This window comes from Symsagittifera roscoffensis, chromosome 1, assembly GCF_963678635.1.
Source record: "Symsagittifera roscoffensis chromosome 1, txSymRosc1.1, whole genome shotgun sequence".
In the NCBI taxonomy this organism is placed as follows: Eukaryota; Metazoa; Xenacoelomorpha; order Acoela; family Convolutidae; genus Symsagittifera; species Symsagittifera roscoffensis.
This window is the reverse complement of record NC_087062.1, coordinates 63,476,106-63,498,107: the sequence shown is the minus strand read 5'-3', so window position 1 is coordinate 63,498,107 and position 22,002 is coordinate 63,476,106. Positions and strand designations below refer to the sequence as shown.

At 34.6% G+C, this 22,002-nt stretch overlaps 1 protein-coding gene across 1 annotated transcript; it reads left to right on the top strand.

Annotated features, from left to right (window-relative positions):
* Nucleotides 1-18,830: 18,830 nt before the first annotated feature.
* Nucleotides 18,831-21,125, top strand: LOC134847493 (glutathione peroxidase-like). Its single transcript, XM_063864560.1, has 3 exons — nt 18,831-19,111; nt 20,410-20,591; nt 20,791-21,125. The coding sequence occupies exons 1-3, from the start codon at nt 19,000-19,002 to the stop codon at nt 20,974-20,976; spliced, it is 480 nt and encodes a 159-aa protein (XP_063720630.1). The 5' UTR covers nt 18,831-18,999; the 3' UTR covers nt 20,977-21,125.
* The last annotated feature ends 877 nt before the right edge of the window (nt 21,126-22,002 follow it).

Sequence of the window (22,002 nt, the reverse complement as noted above, 5' to 3'; positions counted from 1 at the left end):
CGAATGTTTCTTTCGGCAAACGCTGATTTTTTTTCACTGTGAGTATTGTATTTGATGATTTCTCGTTTAGTACATAACTTTTCGAACTCTCCTTTAAACTCGGTGCCTTTGTCAACCCAAACTTTTTTTGGTTGTTTTGTTTTGATCATTTTTTTGAAAGCTTCGGTTGTTTCCTTAGCATATTTGGTCTTCAGGGGTTCCACTCGTAAGTAGCGAGAGAGGCAATCGACAGCAACTAACAAATATCGTACCCCTCGGTTATATTTAGCCAATTTATCAACATAAGCCAAGTCAAGAGACCAAATTTCGTTGATATCGTTAACAATCACTTTTAGCCGAGGATATGTTTTACGAAACAATCCATACTTTGTATGTGATGATTGAGATCTCAGAAATTTTTCAACTTTTTTTGGTGAGAGTTGACTAGCATTTGTTAAATTTTTAACGCTACCAAATGCAGCTGGACCTTTCGTGTAGAGTAATTTGAGTTTCTTTTCTTCACTGATAGTAGGATTTCCATTCTTTTGTTGACGTCGTCGCAAACGATTCTTTACTGCTTTCATAGTTTTTATCATCGTCGTCGTTGGTGTTGGGGAAAAATTCTTTTTTCTGGGTTTTTCTTTTGTCTGATTGCTTGGTTCTGGGTTTGAGAGTTGTCGATCGAGTCTTCGAAGAGGAGGGTTTTGATCTCTTCGAGTACTCAGTTGTCGGGTTGTCGTCGGAGACGAAGGAGGAAGAAGTTGAGAAGGGCTTAGCTGCTTCGCTCTTAAGCGAGCGGAGAATCTGTTTGGCATAAGTGTTGGACACTAAGCTAGGATCAAGATTCAGTTCTTTCAAAATTTGTGGATAAAAAACACCCTCAAGTTTTTTTTGTGTTTTGCTGTGTATCGTACAAAAAAGATTCAATTTTAACGAGTGTTGGTTTTCCTTGAATTAAAACATATCCGTCAACGTCTAAAGTCAAGGATTCAACTTTGAACAACTGCTTTAGCACGATGTTTGCCCTTTCCAATTTATTAGCTTCCAATAGCTCTTGAATGGATTCCATAACCTTTCGAAACACTTCAGCGGTTTTTCCATTACTTTTTTCATCGTTTTTTTCTGTTCTCTTTGAACTTGTCTGCTGCAGTGAATTGTTTGATTCAAAATTTTTTTCTGCTTCATCATCACCGTCATCACTGAAATTAGTAAGTGCAGATAAATTTCTTTTTCGGTGCAGATTTGGTACTACATTATTAGGGGTTAAAGGAATAGGAGATGTTGGGTTTAATGGTGGTGGAGAGTCACGGCTGATATTTCGTTCTCGAAATCGTTGTATGTAATTGAGTTGAGATGATTTGTCGTTAATTAATGGATTATGAAGGATTTGAGATTGTGGTGCAGTTTTTTCATCTGGAGCATATGTTTTTCGAGGAATGAGGATGAATTCTTCAGCATACATGCCTGAGATTCTAGTTTTTCAAGTAAATGTAACACGATTCTCCGATTGATTTAACCAGTGAAATATTGTTTGCCAAAACTTTTCGTTTTTCTCGGATACTAAACTTAGGGTCAACAATTTTTCCAAATGGTATTTTCTTACTCTCGATGAAACTCTTGTTAGCTGGAACATGTCCCAGAAAAACATTTACAAAACAATCGCAAAGAAATCTAATAAAATTTGAATCAGCTTCTGTCAAAATTGATCTACAATGGCGACTATTGAGCATTTGCTTCAATATACATAATTCTTTCTCTTTCATTTTCAAGAGATGTGATAACTGCTTTCGAGGATGGTAAATAGAAAATGGTTGGTGATGGTGGAACTATGTTTGACGAATAACGAAGACATTCTGAAGTTTTGGGATCCAAGTCTATCAACAGATGACCAAAATCTTCTTTCGTTGCCAACTGATACGCATGACGGAGGAATTTTGCATTATTCAACTGTCTGCCTAAATAATCAATTTGTTGAATGTCTCGAGGTGATTTGAACAAAATTAAGTGAGTTGTATTCAAATCTATTGTACGTGATTGCTTACTTTGCTGAAATAAATTGTGCTTGACATAAATAACATGAACATTTTTATGTCGGCCTGCTGTAGCTAATTTAACAAAATCTTTTTCATTAAAAATTTCTTCACAGGTATCATCAAAGACAATCATACAATCCCGTAAGTTATTAACAATTTCAAAGCTGGATAATTTTATAAATTCAATATCAAATTTGTTGTGAGAAACAAAGGAACGGTATTTGGGTTGATCGTGAAGATAAAAATAAAATATCTTGTTATACGATGGATAGAATGTACCTTTGAGAAGCATTTGAAAAATTAAATCAGTTTTGCCAGATCCTGAGGGACCTGAAACGGACATAAACAGACTATCTTTTGTTGAAATGATCTTATTCATTATTATAACTTGGGATTGGGTAACATGTAACCAACTGTACTGGATAGTATTGAAAGCCAAATGGCAGTCTCATCACAACTAAGGTTGTAAAAAGATAATTTTGAAATAGATAAAGAGAGCAAAATGAAAATGAAACAGACTTGCGTGAAAAAGACAACTTCTGCAGACGGAAGAGAAACAGAATTACAAAATTTCCAAGATCTGTTTTCGTGAGATAAAGACTTTTCGGCAACACCAATGTCAACAAAGTCGCAATCATTGTTCTCGACAGTGGTGGTTTCTTCAATTTCCATGTTTACCCGAAGACTTTTTTTGCTTATTTCTATCAAGGTTGATAGTTACAACTGCATACCAATCGCCTTTTTTTCTCTCTGATCTATTGCCGTTTGGTTTGTATTTTATTATATATCTTGCTATGTTTTTGTCTGTCAGAAGTATCCGAACAATTTTTTCTACGTTTCCGGTACTGATTTCGTCTAATAACTCTTTTGGTAAATTCTCACCTGTTAAACTCACATTTTGTGTGTTTTCTTTTGGCAAAAATATTTTTTTGAAATTTTGAATTTTCAAACACGACATGTTAGCAACTAGTAATCACACAAGATCAAAAGAAAATGAAGACAATCAATAAATATATTTATTATGATTCACAAAATTTGGCATATATATATGTGATTCGTCATTTCGGTTCAACAGGCAAATCAACTCCTCGTTCAATGAAGAAAAACTCATATTTTGTGAATTTGTCATGGTTACAATTAGATTTGAACTTTACAACAAAATGAGCAGCAACTCTGATAGTGGCTTGAACTAAATGTATTTCCTCAACGTTATCAGTTTTGACTAATTCTTTCAGTTCAGCTGGAAGCTGATGGTCATGCAAATGAATTTGTCTTCTCTCTCCCAGCTGAGGTTGCAGCCCTTCCAGGTTGAGATTGAACAACGGAATTGACTGGCGAAATTCCTGGAGTCTGGACATTGTACAGGTGAAAGTAGTCAAGAACTGTAAAAAACTTCCGTAAATTATCGATTTCGATATCGTTCAGTGTAATTTGTTCGAGTTTTTGCAGGAGAGGTTTTCCTCGACAATCTAATATGCCTGTCCGCGTAAGAGTAACTTTAATTCTTGGTGTTAAATTGTTTTCAGGACTCTGATTAGTCATTGAAGCGTAAACCACCAAATTTGGAGATAAGGTTGTTTGCATCATTGGACAGTTCATTTTGTAACCAATCGAAAAAAACTTTGGATTTTCTACGGGTACAATGCTTTAATAATTGATGTGAGGGAAGTAAATGAGAATGTCGTTTGCAAATATGTTTTTCTTGACCCAATAACTGTTCAATCTTTGGGCAGCCAAAATCTTCCAAATTTGTCACGGGTAATTTCAAGTATTCAGCTAATAAAACAGATTTTTGTGTACCTTTAGCAAAAAAATGGGAATTTGGGTTCCTCAAACGAATGCTGTCAAAAATTTGATCCAAGTATGAGTAAGGGTATTCACCTTCGTCCCAACGAAGCCCGTGTAGAAATTTAGATACCCAATTGTACGCTTTTTTTTCTTCTTTTGATAAATTGTTGAATTGAACTGGTGGCAGAAAATGAATTGTATCAATTGTATTAGCAGAGCAAACGGAAAGTTCCTTTATGATCAAAGGTTTCTTGCCACATTTAAATCCTTCAATATCTAAAATAATGAGATGGTTGAAAAACAATTTTTTAGTTTTCTTTCTTTGGGTTAACATGACTTTCACTCAACATTCCAACAAACGAAATAACTTTGGTTTGAATGCTTTAAGAAATAAGCAAAACGCAATACCTGTCACGTGACCCAGGTAACAGTTTTTTATTGGACAAGGCAAAACATATGTGTACCCAGGACCGGTATGATTTTTTTCTTGCAAATATCCCGCTGCGTCATGCAATATAGCACGTATTCTAAGAAACTTGAAATGTTTCAAGTGTTTGTCGAGCGACGAATTGTCTATTCCAATTAAACCACCATATGGTCTGTTTTTCAAAACAAAATCCAAATTAATATCAGCATCCAAATACAAACAAGTGGCTAAAAAATACTGAAATCTGACTGATTTGTCTGGATATTGTGATTTTAAGTCTATAAAAATTTCATGAATGAGTTTTAAATCGAAAGTTGAAATCATGTTTACTGAACTCAATATAATAAAAAGGGAATAATGAAAAGTATATATCAATTAAAACTTAACTTTCTCTTCAACAATAAATTTCACAAATAGCACATCAGTATCTACATCAAGTTTTCCATATCCACTTGTCAAAATATCCATTATTTTGCAAAAAGCGGCAGAATGGGGTCCATTAATTAAACTTTCAAATCTTTTCAAAGTTTCTGTATTCATCTCATCTGTTTGAACATGTCTGCTTTCTGTATGTTTCTTTGAAACTGAAGTCGAAACTCTTACGGATTTGTTTGACGTCGACGATGCAGCAGGCGTAACTGTATTATCAATTCGTTTCTGTCCCCCAACGGCCGGAGATTTCTTGCAAACGTTTTGATTTGGTGAAGTTTGTTTCTTAGATGATGTTGCAGAAAGCAATAAATTGGGTAAACGTTTTTTGATTGCAGTGAAATCTAACAAATCGAGATTGGCTGCAACAGGTTGTGCTGAATAAGTGAGAGCTAGTTTAAGCTTGTCAAATAACTCACCGTTTCCTTTGACATCTTTAGCAGGAGAAACTAAGTATTTGAAGCAAGTGAAAATACAAGGAACACTGAAACATTTTTGGGAAGGAAAAAATTGGTTTAATTGTTCCTCTGAATCTACTTGAATCAATATATGGTAATGAATTTTTTTTTCATTCTCGACTGAAAAAGGGCAATATTCAGATTTGAAGTGGCTTCCAAAAACATAATTTTTAAAAGTAGGTAAATTAGGAATTTTTTCAGTGATAACAAATTTGAAATTTGGTTGAAATTTTTTGAAATAATCAGGTAACACAACTTCGAACATAGCTTCTGCCATTTTGTAAAGGAAAATTAATTCGGGTCGTGCTTGAAATCCTTTGTGTTTGAGGAAAGTTGAGATTTCCTGGCTCGTTTACAGTTAGATTGTGGTTTGTCTTTGTTTTCAACAGTATCAGAAATTTCACTTGTTTGCGCTCGGATTGACTTTCCCGACTTTAGTAATTTTGAAAATTCTTCGCTGCTTAAGGAAAGTCTTTGTACACATTCAAATTCAGCGCCTTCAGCTGCTTTTTTGAAAACTTTCAGGAATACATAAGTTCCAGTTTGGTCATATGTTTTCAATGTAGCACGCACTAGTCTTTTACTGTTTTCCGAAATATCGAAATAGCAATCGCCAAAATCTTTATCTGCATCTGCTGTGGTGCTTGTTTTGGTTTTATTCATTGTAACGAGTAAATTTTCAAAGTAACTTGATTCAAAACTGAATAGAAAGAAATGAATGGTTCCGATTGATTGTATATGTCTGCAAAAGAAAGCGGCGTTGTATCTATTTTAATTTATATACACATGTAATTTATATCGCAAAGATATTGGATTGCAATTTAGTTCACATGGATAAGTATTTTGTGCATGTACAACTGATAAGAATTTTAATGGGTGTTAAAGGTCACAATGTTTAAACGTTATTTTTGATACAAGCTATTTGTTTGAATGCAATTTAGATAAACATAGAATACCACCCAAGGTAACATAAGTATTTTACACGCCCTCCCTTATTAAACCGATTAAAAACTACATAGGAGGTCTTGAAATTTCTAATTTTAGAAGAACCAATCCCTATTTTAATCTCTTGAGGCGTTTTCACAATTCATTTCAGTTTCATTTCTCTCCGCGTTACGTTTGTCATTTTCTTCCAACTTTTCTTCAAAAATGCCTTGTTATATTATTGCCGGATATTCCAATTACGAAAGAACCATTTTTTATGAAACCGTTCACGGTAATTTTGTAGCAATAATTAACGAAGAAAAAAGTTTCAATTCTGATGAGTGGACTTGTACTCATCACGTTATGATTCCCAAAAATTTTTTACATTTATTCAGTAAACTTTCCTTAAAAAATTCAAAGAAAGACGAAGAACTGAATATAAAGTATTTGAGTTACCTTACAAATTCTGGTAAATATACGGATCCTGACGAGCCTCTTGCTCTTCAGGTTGATATTTCAACTTTATCAAAACCAGTAAAAAAAATTTTGTATAAATACGATTGTGATGTTACTCCGATGTGTGAAAACCAATTAGAATACTTTGAAGAAATTGAATTTTTTGATCGTTTATGGGGAATGGAACAAATTGAGTCACCATCAGTAGTTACCCCGAAAGCTGATCCTTCCCCTGTAGTTTCACCATGGCTTGACGAACCGGGTTGCTCAACTCCAAAGCGTACCCCTGTGGCTACTGTGAGCAACCACATGGAAAACTTAACCCCTTCTCTCTGTCTAGCGCCAAAGAAAAAAAGGAAGTTAACAACACTAGAGAAAGCGCAGGAGTATTTGGACCTTATATAACTTTGAAACTGAGGTTGAGTTTTTTTGATTTTTGTTTGTATTTATTGTGTATAATAATTTAACTTTAAAATTGAGTTTGAGTTTGTATCTTGTATTTGTTCATTAATTATCACACGATTGGGTTCTGATTAAAAATTTATTTCAAAAGCCTTTAAAAATTGAAGTTACAAAAATCATTTATTTTTATTAAATTGACTATTTTTTTTTCAATTAAAAACAAAAAAAAAAATCCGTAAAATTTTCATTTTTTCCACAAATAGGATTTAACATATTAACATTGAAGTTCTTATTTACATTAGTGATCTTGACAAAAAACTGAAAAGCATCCATATATATATGCTAATTTTTAGAAAACAAGATTAAAAAAATCAAATTCGTTTTTTGAAAAAAGATAATTAACGTCAAAAAAAAAACTGTAAAAAAATAATTTTGGATGAAAACTTATGTTGTCATATGTTTATTCAAATAGTTATCATACAAATTAAACATAATGAAAAATAGTATAAAAGATGTTTAAAACCAACTTTTTGATAAAAATAATTATTTTTTGTAAGGTTTTTTAGTTAAAAATTTGATTTTTTAATTACAAAAAGGAAAAAAAAAGCATCAATTTTTTTCTTTTTCTACAAATTGGAGTTACCATTTGATCATTGATACTGTTGTCTCCAAAAATGGTCATATTGAAAAAAATACAAGTATTCATCATCATGCAAAATATTTGAGAAAAATAATAAAAATCAAACTTTTTAATTGATGACTCATCGTTTTTTCATTTTTCCGAAAAAATGCGATTTTCAACCAGAAGACGCAATTTTTTATTATGAGCAAGTGGTGTTATTATGAAATTGCATTGAGGGGCACGACTAATGAGATTGTGGGAGTAGATGTTTTTTCATTAGTCTTCGAGAAAAACGCTAATCCCCTTAATCCCCCCTAAAACAACGAACTCATTTCTCTTTACAGAAAAGTATTTTTTCGGACTTTTTTTTCAACTCGAAAGACAACTGAGACAAATTCATGGTGATATGGACCGTGCGACCGCTCCGTGATTGACATCATTGATAACAATGCGCCTGGAAAGTTAAAAAACTGTCATTTAGATTTTGCTTTACTTATTCATCATTTCAACTGTTTTTGATACTAATTTTGACGTTTTTATAAGATATTCTGTCCCCATGACAACTGGGATATTTAGGATCTATCATGTGTTGTGACATGCTCAACTTTTATTTGCAATTTCGAAAATTTCATCAATTTATAATTTGAATTGATAAAATATAAAATTAAAACTTTTCTATCTTGGCTCTAAAATCATTTTGGATTAAAATTTAGCCCAAACTTGGTTGGCTTAGATTAATTTCTATCGTTTATAATAATTATTAACGTTTCAAACAACAATTTATCTGTTTCGTCCAATCGAATTTGAGTTTGCCAGTTATGGCGGGAAATTCAAATCTAATTCAAATTTTGGCGGGAACTTTAATTCAAATTCAAAATTACGCGCGCAAAACACAAACCGTTTTCTCTACAATTGGTAGACGAACAGTTATGCTTCTCATTTACTGTTGTTTCTGAGTGTAATTTGAGATCACTTGATTCTTTTTCTTTCTTAAAATCAATAGCTTAACTTATTTCAAAAAATGTTCAAATGCAATTTTTGTCCACTGAAATATGCAAATAAGAGCAATAGAAGTCGCCATGAGCGTGACAAACATTTTGTTGAAAAAGGACTTATTGTTTATCGATGCAATGAGTGTTCATTCACGGCTCAAATGCTTTCAAATTTACAAAAACATATTCTTCACACTCATGGTCAACTTGGAGGTGTTTGTGATTATTGTCATTTGGGATTTCATTCGCCCAAAAACTTATCAGCTCATTTACTAGCAACCCATGGTCTTCCTGTTATGAGAGCTGCCTCTGCTGATTTAGCCACTTCAAGTGCCGCTGCTAATGCTGCTCTCGGTGATGTGCATGCTGTCGATGAAGACGAAATCAACGGCACCAATCTTCAAAAAAGTGAGTCTGCTTTTTTCGGTGTTCTTGAAACGTATGTGATCGGCGGAAACCAACCCATGGATGAAACTCAGCCGATTGACCTTTTGCAGTTTATGCAAGAGAAAAAAGATGAAATTCAAAGTCTCATAATCGATCGAGTTGCAGAAGGACCTAGAAAAGTTCAGTTCAGCGCTAATTTAGGTTTGGTAAAACCTAAAGTAATAAATGACTCTAGTAAAACTGAGCACGACGAGCGGATTGACATTTATGCAAACTCTGATATGAAACCTGTGATGAGCTTAGGATTAGAAGATGATGAGTTTTTTGAAATGGTCGAAAAAATGCAAGCAGTTTTGGAGACTTTTGCATCTTATGGAAGCGGTTGGGTTTTGCAACATGTAATTCAAGTTTTTGTTAAACTTGCAAAGTTTTCACCAATCCGTGGGTCATCTTATATTGACTTGCCTTTTCGAATTCGAATGTCCCAGAATTTGATAAACATTAGAAATCACGAAGATAATAATTGCTTCGAACTTTGCTTTACCGCTGCTTATAGTCTGAAGCATGGTGTTGACCTACTTCTAACTGATCAACAAAAAGCGAACCCAGCAGCTGCGCGGACACAACCTGATACATACACTGCAGAAAGTGCACACAAAGCCCAAGGTAATTTTGATTCACCCATGAGTTTCGCTTCAATTGGAAAATTTGAACAACTTAACGACGTGCGGGTAAATGTGTTCCAGTACCACAAGGGAGATTTGTTGCCTATGTATATATCAAAACGACCAAACCAAGATAACAGCACCCAAACTGAAATATTTGACATGGACCTGCTTCTCTTGTATGAGCCTGCAAAGCATCACTATGTACTTATAATCGATTTGTTAAAGTTCATCTGCGAAATCAAAGGGTGTAAGTATCGCCCAATTGCACGTTTATGTAGAAACTGCTTTCACATTAGTTGGAGTGATGAAACTCATGAGCAACACATCCAGTGTTGTAAGGATCATGAACCTGCTCTAGTAGTCATGCCTTCAGCAGAAAAAGGTACCAACAGATACGAGTTCAAAAACCTCCAGGCCTTGTGGTTTGTACCACTTGTGATTTATTTTGATTTTGAATCATTTCTGAAACCTGTAGATTCTTGTCCTGATAATCCATCGCGATCATCTACCCGAGTTGTACAAAAACACGAAGCTTGTGGGTATTCATTGGCTGTAATTGAGCACGGAAATTCACAGCCCTACTTCTTTGACTATGACAGCTCTGATCAATGCATGAAAAAGTTTCTCAATCAGTTGCATCAATTAGCGAGAGAGATATATGATCAAAAGCGACGGTTTCCTCAATTTCTAGAAAGCCAAGAATCGTTGAACAAAGAAAACACATCAACATGTTGGATTTGCTGTATACATTTTACCAATGAGCACGAAAAATGTCTTGACCATTGCCATTTTTCTGGAAAATTTTTGGGATGGGCACATGAAAAATGCAACCTCGCAAGACGAACTGTAAATTTCACCCCAGTCATTGGACATAACATCCAGAACTATGACCTTCACCACATTTGTCTCGCATTGCATGAATGCGAGCCAACAAGTACAATGAGTGTTATACCTAGCACCGACGAAAAATATATATCGTTAAGCATTGGAGTCCTAATTAAAACTATAAAAAGGAAAAACGGATCCGAGCAAAAAGTTTTTGAATACCTCAGATTTATTGACTCATGCAAGTTTTTGAATTCTTCCTTGCAAAAATTGGTTGATAATCTACCAGCGGAAAAAATGTCAGTTTTGAACAAGTATTTTGCAAACGAGACGGAGGAGCAACGGTGTCTGATACGACAAAAAGGTTTCTACCCTTATTCGTACATGACCAAAAGAGAAAAATTTGCAGAAAAAGAATTGCCTCCTTTGCAAAATTGGTCCGATGTTTTGAATGGAGGAAAAGTTGCAGTTTCACAAGCGGATCTGGAGCATGCAAGGAAAGTTTTTAGAATGTTCAAATGTCAAAACTTGGAGGATTATCACAACTTGTATCTCAAGTGTGATACACTCCTTCTTGCTTGCGTCTTTGAAGAATTTCGACAAATTAGTCACCAAACTTATGGTCTGGACTGCGCGCACCATTTTAGTGCTTCAAACTTAGCTGGAGACGCCTTCAAACGTATCTGCAAAGACTCGAATGTTCAGCTTTTATCAGACCGCAGGCATCTCGAAATGGTCGAGAATATGATGCGAGGTGGTACTGCATCCGTGTTCCATAGTCGCTTTTTCAAAGCCAACAACAAAGAATGCCCCGACTTCAACCCAGATCAACCTAGCACCTACGGGTTTATGATCGATGCAAATAACCTCTATGGCGGCGTCATGCAAACGGAGAAATTACCGGTGCGTAACTTTGAGTTAATAGAGCATATAGAAGACGAGGTGATTGTGAACCAAATCCTCAACATGACTGAAGACTCTTTGATTGGATTTATATTGGAAGTTGATCTCGAGTACCCAGAAGAACTGCATGAGGATCATCAAGATTACCCTTTAGCTCCTACTAAAGAAAGTGTACCCCAGGATTGGTTGAGTCCCTACCAAACGAATTTACTCGAGCAGATGAAAAATCAAGACATTGCAAGACGTTCAATTGGAAAGACCAAAAAGTTACTGCAGACGCTGCATGACAAGTCAAACTATACAATTCATTACAAACTATTGCAATTGTTTGTTAGGTTGGGACTTAAAGTTAAAAAAGTGCACCGTGTGCTGAAGTTTGAACAAGAAGCATGGTTAGAACCATACATCACATTGAACACGACTAAACGACAACAAGCTAGAAATAAATTTGAGGAGGATTTGTACAAACTACTGAACAATTGTGCTTATGGGAAAACATGCGAGTCGAAGCGCAAACGGATGCTTGTTCGAATAGTTAGAGATTATCATGCCGCTTTGCGAGAAATTAGTGCATTCGAATTTAAATCCTACAAAATTTTTGGAGAAAACTTGGCAGCGTTCACTTCGAACCCAACAAAAATCTATTGGGATGTCCCAACAATTGTGGGAGCTAGTGTTCTTGAGTTAGCAAAGTTTCACATGTATAAATTTCATTACGATATAATGAAACCAAATTTTGAATGTCAACTACTGTATTCTGATACAGACAGTCTCCTGTACCAAGTCAAAAGTGAAGATTTATACCGAGAAATTTCCGAAAAAAGGAATATTTTGAATGAACTTGACTTGTCAAATTACCCGAAGAACCACCCTCTCTACGACCCAAAAAACAAAATGGTTGTTTTAAAATTCAAGGATGAGTTTCCAGGAGACATTATAACCGAGTTTATATCCCTCAAACCCAAGCTTTATTCCATTTTGTCCAGAGGTAATTAATTAATTTCTATTTGCCTTATTTGTGAGCACGAATTTCAAAAAATTTTGATTTTTTGTGGAATTTTTTTTGGAAAGCAATTTCTATTTGTGGGCGAAAAAATTTTTTTTTTGTGGGCGAAATTTTTTTTTTTTGAGGGCGAAAAAAATTTTTTTTGTGGGCGATTTTTTTTTGTGGGCGAAATTTTTTTTTTTTTTTTTGTGGGCGATTTTTTTTTTGCGGACGATTTTTTTTTGTGGACAATTTTTTTTTTTTGGAAAAAAAAAATTTTTTTTTTGTTCGAAAAATTTTTCGGGCGAAAAAGTGTTTTTTTTTTTTTTTGCAAAAAAATTTTTTAATTTTTTTGGGGATTTTTTTTTTTGTGTTGGTCGATTTTTTTAATGATGACTAATTTTTAAGGTCACACCTGGCCTTCATGTCATTTTTTTTTGTTGCACCTGACCTTCAAGTTAACATGATGTAGCTCCTAAAAAACACAAAACCACAGATTGCATTTGGATCTTTTTTTTACCACCACACATTAGTGATCATCAAAAAATTGATTAGAAATCATATAATTATATTTATAGATTGCAGAAAATTATCGGCGAAGGGTGTATCGAAAGCTGCTCAGAAGATGTTGAGCCATCAGCGATATCGAGACACCTTGACCTCTGGCTCGTTATTCAAAACTGAAAACAGTCGAATCGCATCCGAGTCACACAATCTGCAAACAGTGACTTCGACGAAAACATCGTTATCAGATTTTGATGACAAACGCTACATCCTCGATGATGGTCAGCAGACTCTTCCCTACGGTCACAAAAACATCTTGGGTCAAACTGTGATTGGCATTGATGATAGTGATGACAACACAGCCGCTGTTAATTCTGACCCAACCGATGATGACGATTTGGAAAAATGGATGCCATTTTTTGAAGATCGTCAACAGCCAGTGTCGTGGGATTGTGACGATTTCCTAGATGGGGTGTCTGAAGAATTCGCTAACACTCAAAACATTAATTGGGACCATCCGGAAATTGATGATGAATACTCTGAGGATAGTTTTGCTGTTGAGAACACACAACCACATCGCTCGCTTCGACAACTGATGGACCAGGTCAATAGCAGTTGGCAAACTCCAGACCCCGGTCTGATTCGGGCAGCAGAAACCAACGACAGTGATATTGATAGCGGGGATATCGCGGATCTGGAGGCCAATACTTCCGATGAGGACGAGTCGTCATTCTTCAACGATTCGTTTTTCGATTATGAAGCAGTTGAAGTAGAAGAACCACGGTCAAAAAATCGACGAATAGATTAAAACACAAAAAACACCACATTAACTTTTGTATAGTAAATAAAATTCAGTTATTTAATATGAGAATTGTCTGTACATAAAATTTGACCTACCGTTTATTCCGCGTTTAGTGTGTATTTAAGTGCGAGATTTTGTTCAGCTTTGGAACTCAGTTAATCTGGGATATAAACATTTTCATTTAAGCGATAGTGTCTTAAGCATACTTTTGTATGTATTTGTATGTAATTTGAGTTTGAATCAAAGTTTTAAGAAGAATTGAGCAAACAGTCTATAGCGCAGTTAAACACTCCGGCTGGTTTCAGAACAAAGATTTGGCAAATCCTTTCCCGCTCCAAACATGTAACCACAACGTTCAGTGGGAATACTCAATAATATACCGAAGTTTTACATGAGGACTATTGGGTATAAAATTATATGTGGTGACAATTAGGATTATTACATGGTGACCATTGCTGATCATTTAATACATGGTGACCATTATGATTTATACCTAATGGTCATCCATGTATGACAACCCCCCCCCCCCGATCCTAACGCACTATATGCATACTACTCATATGTCTTTCAAATAATGTTCAATAATTTGTCTTTTGATTTTTACATCTGGGAATTCTTGTTTGCATGGGCTGATTCCTGGTTCAAACAAATTTACGAGGAAGTTCTTGCAAAAATCGTGTTGTCCTCTATCATCGAGTGAATCTATAAGACAGGGAAAAACTGCTTCGTCATCTGGACTATGGTCACTTTGAGTGTGGCTCATTTTTTCGTTTGATGACTGTTAATATATAACTATCGATGTGTCTAATTGGCTGATTCCAATTATACAAGTGTACTGGTTTGTGTTTGTATTGCTTTTTTATTCTTCTTTTTCCTCTTTTTGATGAATTTGAAGTTGTTTCTGAGTCGGAAAAATATAGTTGATCATGGATGGGACAATTTTTATCTATTGATTCTTTTAATTTGTATAGTTCGTCTAAACTATTTACTTCTGATTCAGAAAATGCGTTTCTACTTTTTGAAAATCTTTTTCGTGTGATTTGTCTTTGTTTGTTTATAATTTTCCTTTTTATTGTTTGTCGTTTTGTTCTAATGTATCCAACTGTTTGTGTATGAGGTGTGATTACAAGATCGTATTTTTTGTTATCTATTTCACAGTTGTGTAAAACGATTGTTTGTTTATTTCCTAAATTTTTGAATGACATAAGATTTAGGATGAGGGATGCAAGAAGTTGTTAGTTATTTCTATTTCCTTAGACTGTTAGTCCTTACGATTTTTTGGTCAGCTTAACCTGGGTCTTTTTGTTCAGGGTTGGAGAGAAAAGTATACCGATTCCGAAGAATGATTTTTTACTTTCTCGTGGCTAGTCTAAGCTAAGGTGTTAACTTACTTAATCTTACTTAGGGGTAGTGATTGTGTTCAAGGGTTGGAGAATAGTAAATCGATCCACAAGGTTCAGGTATAATTAGAACGCAAGTAGTTCGTAAGATACTATTTTAAACTTACTAAGTCTAAGATCTATCCTGGGTCTGGTAAGAGGAGGGTTCAAGTGAAGGATGAATAACCGAAGTTCTTCACTGTTTATCTTATTTGAATGGTTAGTTTTATTGAAAAATTTCTATTAGTCCTGGGTCTTTTGGAAAGGTTGGATAGTGAATCGACGTTTGAGGTCGGTAGACACTTGCTAAGTGGGTTGGGGAGAACAAAATTGTTCTTTTTGATCCAAGGATAGGACTTGATGATCAGGTTTTAAATTTAGTGAGATAGAAAGTTTATTAAAATCCAAGGATAAGCCTTGATGATCTGATTTTTTAAAATTAAGTGAATTTAAGTTTAAAATGGTTTAAATTTATTTAAGAAAAAGATTTAGTATTTTAATGATATTAGTGAGCTTATGATTGCTGTTATGTTTAGGTGATGAAGCTGGGACAACGGATGATTTATGATTACTAACAATTTATTGTCATGCTACTAATTTTTATTTTCATTTTCAATAAATATTTTTCAAATATGTTTTATATAAGACTGCAGAAATTAAGAAAACGATCTGAGATCTTTTTATCAATCGTTATTGTACATTAATAATTTTGTGTTATATAAAGTTGAAAATAAATTTTTTTCAACGATAATTTATTTTTCAATTGGTTTTGTGGAAGGTTGCTGTTGTTGTTGTTGTTGTTGTTGTTGTTTGTAGCTGCAATTAGAAGAAGTCGACGTTCTTGCTTTTGCTTTCATCTCTCTCAAATACTCCTCAATCGAAGCTTGAGGAGGTTGGCTTATCGTTTTTTTTCGATAGTTTTCCTCATAAACACATATTTCCAAAGCCATAATCAGTGTTTTTTGTCTGACTGATATTCAATGTTTTTGTTCGGTCATTTTTACCCTTGCGATAAGCAAGGGTATTTCAATCGGTGACTAGATTCTCTTCCAGTAAATAACAATGTTCACAGGATTGTTTTCATCCACACTCATTACCTGAACGCTTCTATGGGCAATATTTTTAACGCTATGGATATGTTTCGTGCATGTTACCATTTTAAGTATGTCCTATTCAGAATTATCTTTTTATGTTGTTAGTGTTTTTCCTTGCTCGATTTGTTAAAATTCCTGTTTCATTTTCAGTTCGACCTATTTTACATCGGCTGTAGCCAATTTTATATCGGCTATTTGATATCGGCTATAGCCAATTTTATATCAGCCCAGCTTCGCCTCTGTTCTGTTTTCTGTCAATTTTCACTCTTTTTCTAGGTCTTGGTGATTTGTTTATTTTTTGTTTAGGAAAAAGTCTGAAAATGCTCTAATAACTACAGAAGCGCATCAAAGGAAGTGAGTTATAACCGAAGTTGTTAACTCATAGAGTAATTTCGGATAGGATACACCGTCTGCTCGTCACGCTATCTTATTTTCGGCCAGATAGATTCGTGCAACTTCTTAGTCTAATACCGATCCTAATCTTACTCTTATACTTACTAGTCTCAGGGTGTTTAACTAGTCTCTCAATAAATCCTCCGTTTTTATCACAAACACGAGTAGCGCTGCCATCTAAAATTTGAAATCCATTTGCCTCTATAGTATTAACATATGAACGTTGTAAAATATTTTTGTATGGTTGTTAATTTTGAAATCTCCCGCGAGAACAGTAGTTAATTAAGTTTGGCTAGTGATTCTAACTCTTTGTCTACTTCTTCAACAAATTAGTCTTTTTCATAGCTGGATGGTACATAGCAGTCAACAGTTACCATTTTTTCCCTAAAGGTTCTGCTATCGCAGACACCAATTCTGGTAGACCAGTTTCAAGTTTATCAATTAATGTAGTTTTATATCCTAGTTGAATCATTGTACCGCCTCCTCTAGTTATTCTTTTTTTTGTGAGAGTTTTGTGAAATCTGCTTATTTTATACATTTCAATAATATCAGTCTCCTTCAACCATGTTTCTGTTAAACAATTTTTTTTTATTGGAGACTCGAGGCTACTTAAAAGTGCTTCCAGATCTTCAAGATGTTTTATAGAGCGAACATTAGACAGCATGATTCTAATATTTAAATTTTCAGCTGGTTTTATCTCTGAAGTTGGATAATTATGACATGGTTTTGTCACGGAAGGTCCATGTGTCATCAGGTTGACTGACCCCTGGAAAAACTCATTCTTAACAATACAACTCATTACATTATGAATGTTGTATTTGTGAAAACGCAATGTGGGCAATTCAGTTTTTCGTGCAGTAATAACTTCAACATGATTTCCCATTTTTTCAAACCATATTTTTGTTAATTTTTATCTCTTGATTGATACAATTAAGAGAAAAGAAAACAATTTATAAGAAAATAAAGGCAATCTGCGTGTGCTCCGCACCTGGGCAGTTAAGTCCACATCTGTCTCACAAACAGGTTTTACCTTCAGGGAAGAAGAAAAGAAGGAAACTATTAAGTTCGAAGATTCCTCGAGTTTTCGTTTTTGAGCTGCTTTTGTGAAAGTTTCTTTTTCCTTTTCTTAATTAATTGCTCCAGGTCACATAAATTTTTTTTCAGTGTCCAGTGTTTTAACTTCTAGTAAGGATTCTTGATGAAGAGCTCTGTATTTCGCAATAAGTTCTGAATTCTGTCTGATATAATTTGAGATCACGTCCTTCAATATATGCACCACAGGAGTATCAAAGTTCTTTAACTCAGGATCTGCGATTATGTCAGGCGCCTTTTCTCTTTCAGAATAAGTTATGCCAGATATCTGGTGTAAGTTTAAACCTCGGACACGAGTTCTTCTCAGGTTCTTCTCACGTGGGTCTCGGTGATGATAAGAAATTGAACTGTTACATGCGTCGTGCCAGATGGTTATTGATTTATCACGATCTATACTTTTTATAGTTTCCTGTCTGCACCTTGTTGGTCGTATCTTTTGATCGTGGATGCAAATTAACTCCTTTTTCGCAATGATGTTTCTTTCGTCTGAATAAGTGATCTTTTTCCCAAGAGCCTAGAATAATGAGCTCGCTACAATAATCCAGACCATCAAGAGATCGCGACTCAAATCACCATGCCTCGTTGGCTCATCCCTATATATAGATTTTTAAACTTCATATAATTTTTCTTTTCTATTAGTCGTGATGATTTTTTTGTTTTTTTTTCGTTGGACAAATTTTGTTCTTGCTCAAATTTAATTTTTCACGATTTGTCTTCGATTGTTTTTAAGTTCAAGTCGTTTCCTTTGTTGAATATCCTCTGCTTACACTATTGAACAGCAAAAGTATTAAGTTCTCGAAAAAAAATTTTGACTTCTAATTTCAAAGTAGACTTTTTTTCTGAATTGCTGGCGGAGAAAATATATTAGTTTCAAAAAAATTGTTGTTTTTTATGAGTTTTCTTTGGCATTTTTGTCTTAGGATCGATTGAAGTCCAACTACGTGTTGTTGGCTCAGTGGACGCTCCGAAATACCTAAAAGCTTGCTTATTGTTAGTGGTTGTGTTTCGTCTGTTTTTTTTTCTGATTTAACTTTTTGTATTTTCAGTTTTTTCAAGTTTTTTTTTGTAATTTCCATCTCACTGGCCATTCAGTAGCTTGAAATTGTTTTTTTCCCCGTTGCATTCCAAGATATGCGAAGTTCCGCTTGGTCTCTGTGTTACTCATCAATTATTTTGGCCATTCAAATTTCACTTAAGGCCGAACGATTCAATGGTTTCTCGTTCCAGTCAAAACGTTTTATGTCATACCCGACTTGTGGTAACATAAAGTATTGCATTATATTTTCAGATATATTGAGTTGATCGCAAATCAACCAACCATTGCTATTGCAAGTACAGTTACAAGGAGAATATTTGCATTGCATAATATCAAAAGTGCGGCTTATATTCTCAGTTGCAACCCAGTATCGCAATTTCAGTTGAATTGTGGTTGGAGAAGGAGTTTGAGTTTAGCTAGAATGGAAGATACAATCTATCAGTTTAAGGAGAAGACGATTGACGGCGAGGAGGTGACCTTGGATAAATATAAAGGCAATGTGTGTCTCATTGTCAATGTTTCATCTAAATGCGGTAAGTTTGCCAATGAATTGTTGAAAAGGTTATTAAGAGAAGATGAACGTAGTTCAGACTCTCATATGGATGCTGATGATTTTTTTCGTTTTTTTTAAAGGGAAAAAATCCTAAAAATTGTTCAGGCTCAAATTTACTTTCTTGCAGATTTCTTTCTAAATTCAGTGTAAAGGTCACAAAAAACGTGACCGATTTCTTGTTTCGAAAGTGGAAATTAATTATCATATTTCCCAGCGGAATAAAAAACTTACCTATTGGTCCAATTTTCTCAAATTGGGTTGACTTAATCAAAACAGTGTCACTCACAAATTGTTGTAGAAATTCAAAGAGCTTTAAGGGCATATATTTTTTTCTTCAAAATTCGAAAGTTGAGATTTCTTTAAAATTCGAAAATTGAGAAAGAAGAGCGTTAAGTCATTTTTTCCGTTACTTCCGTTAATTGACTCTTACAATTTTCTGTTGGCTGTTTTTGTTCCGACCAATCAAGGATATTGTTTGTGATGAAATGGGAAAGAACTTGGATTCGGGCAATATTTGGCTCTTCTTGGTTTCTCTAACGACTGTCAGTAAATGCGGAAACGTTTAATGGGTTCGAGTAAGGTACTGTTTATAAGTTTAATCATGATTTTGCGATTAAAAAGCTCTGAACCACATCGTATTTTTGCGGTTTAAATCTTAGGTTTGTAGGGCGAAGGCTCGACTTGCGTTCTGATGTTTTTACACTACAGATGATGAATTTAGTATCAATATTTATCTCATCTACTATTTTTTGAGTATTGATTGAATTTGTAAGAGTTTTTTTTTTAATAGACAACAACATGTGATTTTATCAGGCTTTCTTTAAGAACAAATTATTTCTGAGAAGAGTTGCTCGTACACTCTAACATCCTTTTAGTTATCAACTAATCGTGATAGTCGATAAAGAAAGTGATAGTTTCAAAATGAGTGATAGATCTTAGAGAGTTTTCAAAATTATCTACTGGTTTCTTTTGTAGCATAATTGATTGAAATGCATCTCAACAATAGATAATAAAATAGCGTAAAATTTTTAAAAATCGGCAGAAAAGCGAAAATGTTCAGACCAGCTTTTCTCGACATTCAGAAAACTTTTTAGGCTTCTATTTGGATCTGAATCACTACTGAAAGGGCTTGGAAATAAAACCACCCCGGGTCTCCTAGTATTTCATAGTTGTCGGAACTCAAACTGACAAGTAACGATTGAAATTGACAGAAATTTTCAAATAAGTCCAAAAACCGATGAAAATTTGCTACGTGGTTTTTAAAAAGCAGCTTTTCAGGTTTGACGCCAATCAACTACACGCAGCTGAGTGCCATTGACAAGCAGTACCGCGAGAAGGGTCTTCGCATTCTCGGCTTCCCCTGCAACCAGTTCGCAGGCCAAGAGCCAGGCACCGAGGCAGAAATCAAGGAGTTCGTCAAGCAGTACGACGTCAACTTTGACCTATTCTCCAAGATTGATGTAAGGTGTACTTTCATTAATACTTGACTCATTTTTGTTTTATGGAAAGAAAATTAGCCGTGGAAACTTTGACATTCGTTCTCGCAAAAAGATAGGTTACATTTTCCATTTTAGTTAAGAAATATAGTGCTTAATTCAATATTCCGCTATGCCTAATGACTCCCGTGTGAAGTTTTGATAGCATGTGTACTTTTTGAAGGTCAATGGTTCAAAAGCGGATCCTCTGTATGTGTTTCTCAAAAAGAAACAAAGCGGGACTCTTCTCGATGCGATCAAGTGGAATTTCAGCAAATTCCTCGTGAACAAAGAAGGCGTACCTGTGAACAGATATGGTCCGAAGACGGCTCCAAACGACATCCTACCCGACATTGAAAAATTGCTCTGATAAATAAGTTTGTAAAGATAACTTTTTTCAGCCGGTTTGAATAGATAAAATGTAAATCTAGAGGCACATTATTTTCTTACTAGCTTGTGCTATTCAAAATTTTCTAAATTGATAGTCCCGTATCGAAATATATTCTTTTTCTGTGATAATTACGGTAACTTCCGAGTACTATAACTATAAAAGTTGGACCAACAAGAAAAGCTTATGAAATACGTGAGCAGTGATTTTGCGCATATTGATGAAAAATGGGCGCAATGAGAATGTTTAGAATTTCAAAGCATTTATTAAAATTGAGAGAGTGTCGGTTAAGCGTGCTATGATGAAATGTCGGATTTTTGATTCCCTGTTCCTTCTATTCTTTTTAATTACCGTTGCATTTAGCAAGGGTATTGCTTTCGGGCACTAGATTTTTTTCCGTAAATAACTGTTCACAGAATTAGAAATGGTAATTTTAGGTTCAGCTCATAATTAATTCAGTTTTCTTAGTGTCTACGGAACACTTGGTTTCGAAGTAACGAAAACGCCTTGGATGGCAAAAATCATGGGTTCGAGTCTGATGAAAGATGTTTTTTCAAAGGGAAGTTTTCCGTTTCGAAAAATTGACGCATTATTTGTCTGCTTGTTTTGTTGGGTTAGTTACTACTTCAAAATTTTTTTTCTGTGCGCCTTTTACATTGTAGATGCTTTTAGTGTTTTCGTTTCATTGTGCTACTGGTAATTTTTCTAGCCTTGACTTCTTATAATTTTTTTCTGTTTTTTTTTGCTTAAAAACTTAATTCTGCTGAAATTCTTTCCGTTTATATTTTATTGGCTTGGTGATCTAATTTTGGGTCGTTTGAAGAGGAACAAGTCTTTCAAAATGATCATCGCTTAAAATGGTTAAAACCTTTGAATAGAAATTTTTATTCAGCATTTTTCATGACAAATGTTTTTGGTTCTACGGTACCCAGTTGCCGCTCGAAAAAGTTTTGGGATTTTCCTGTAACGCCGTGGAGGTAATTCTAGACGAGCTCTCCGAAAATATAA

What these genes read in the sequence shown, in the direction of transcription:
- LOC134847493 (XM_063864560.1), top strand. Translation starts at nt 19,000, where the DNA reads ATGGAAGATACAATCTATCAGTTTAAGGAGAAGACGATTGACGGCGAG. An exon ending in CAATGTTTCATCTAAATGCG is followed by an intron (nt 19,112 to 20,409) that starts GTAAGTTTGCCA and finishes GCAGCTTTTCAG; the next exon opens with GTTTGACGCCAATCAACTAC. An exon ending in ACCTATTCTCCAAGATTGAT is followed by an intron (nt 20,592 to 20,790) that starts GTAAGGTGTACT and finishes TACTTTTTGAAG; the next exon opens with GTCAATGGTTCAAAAGCGGA.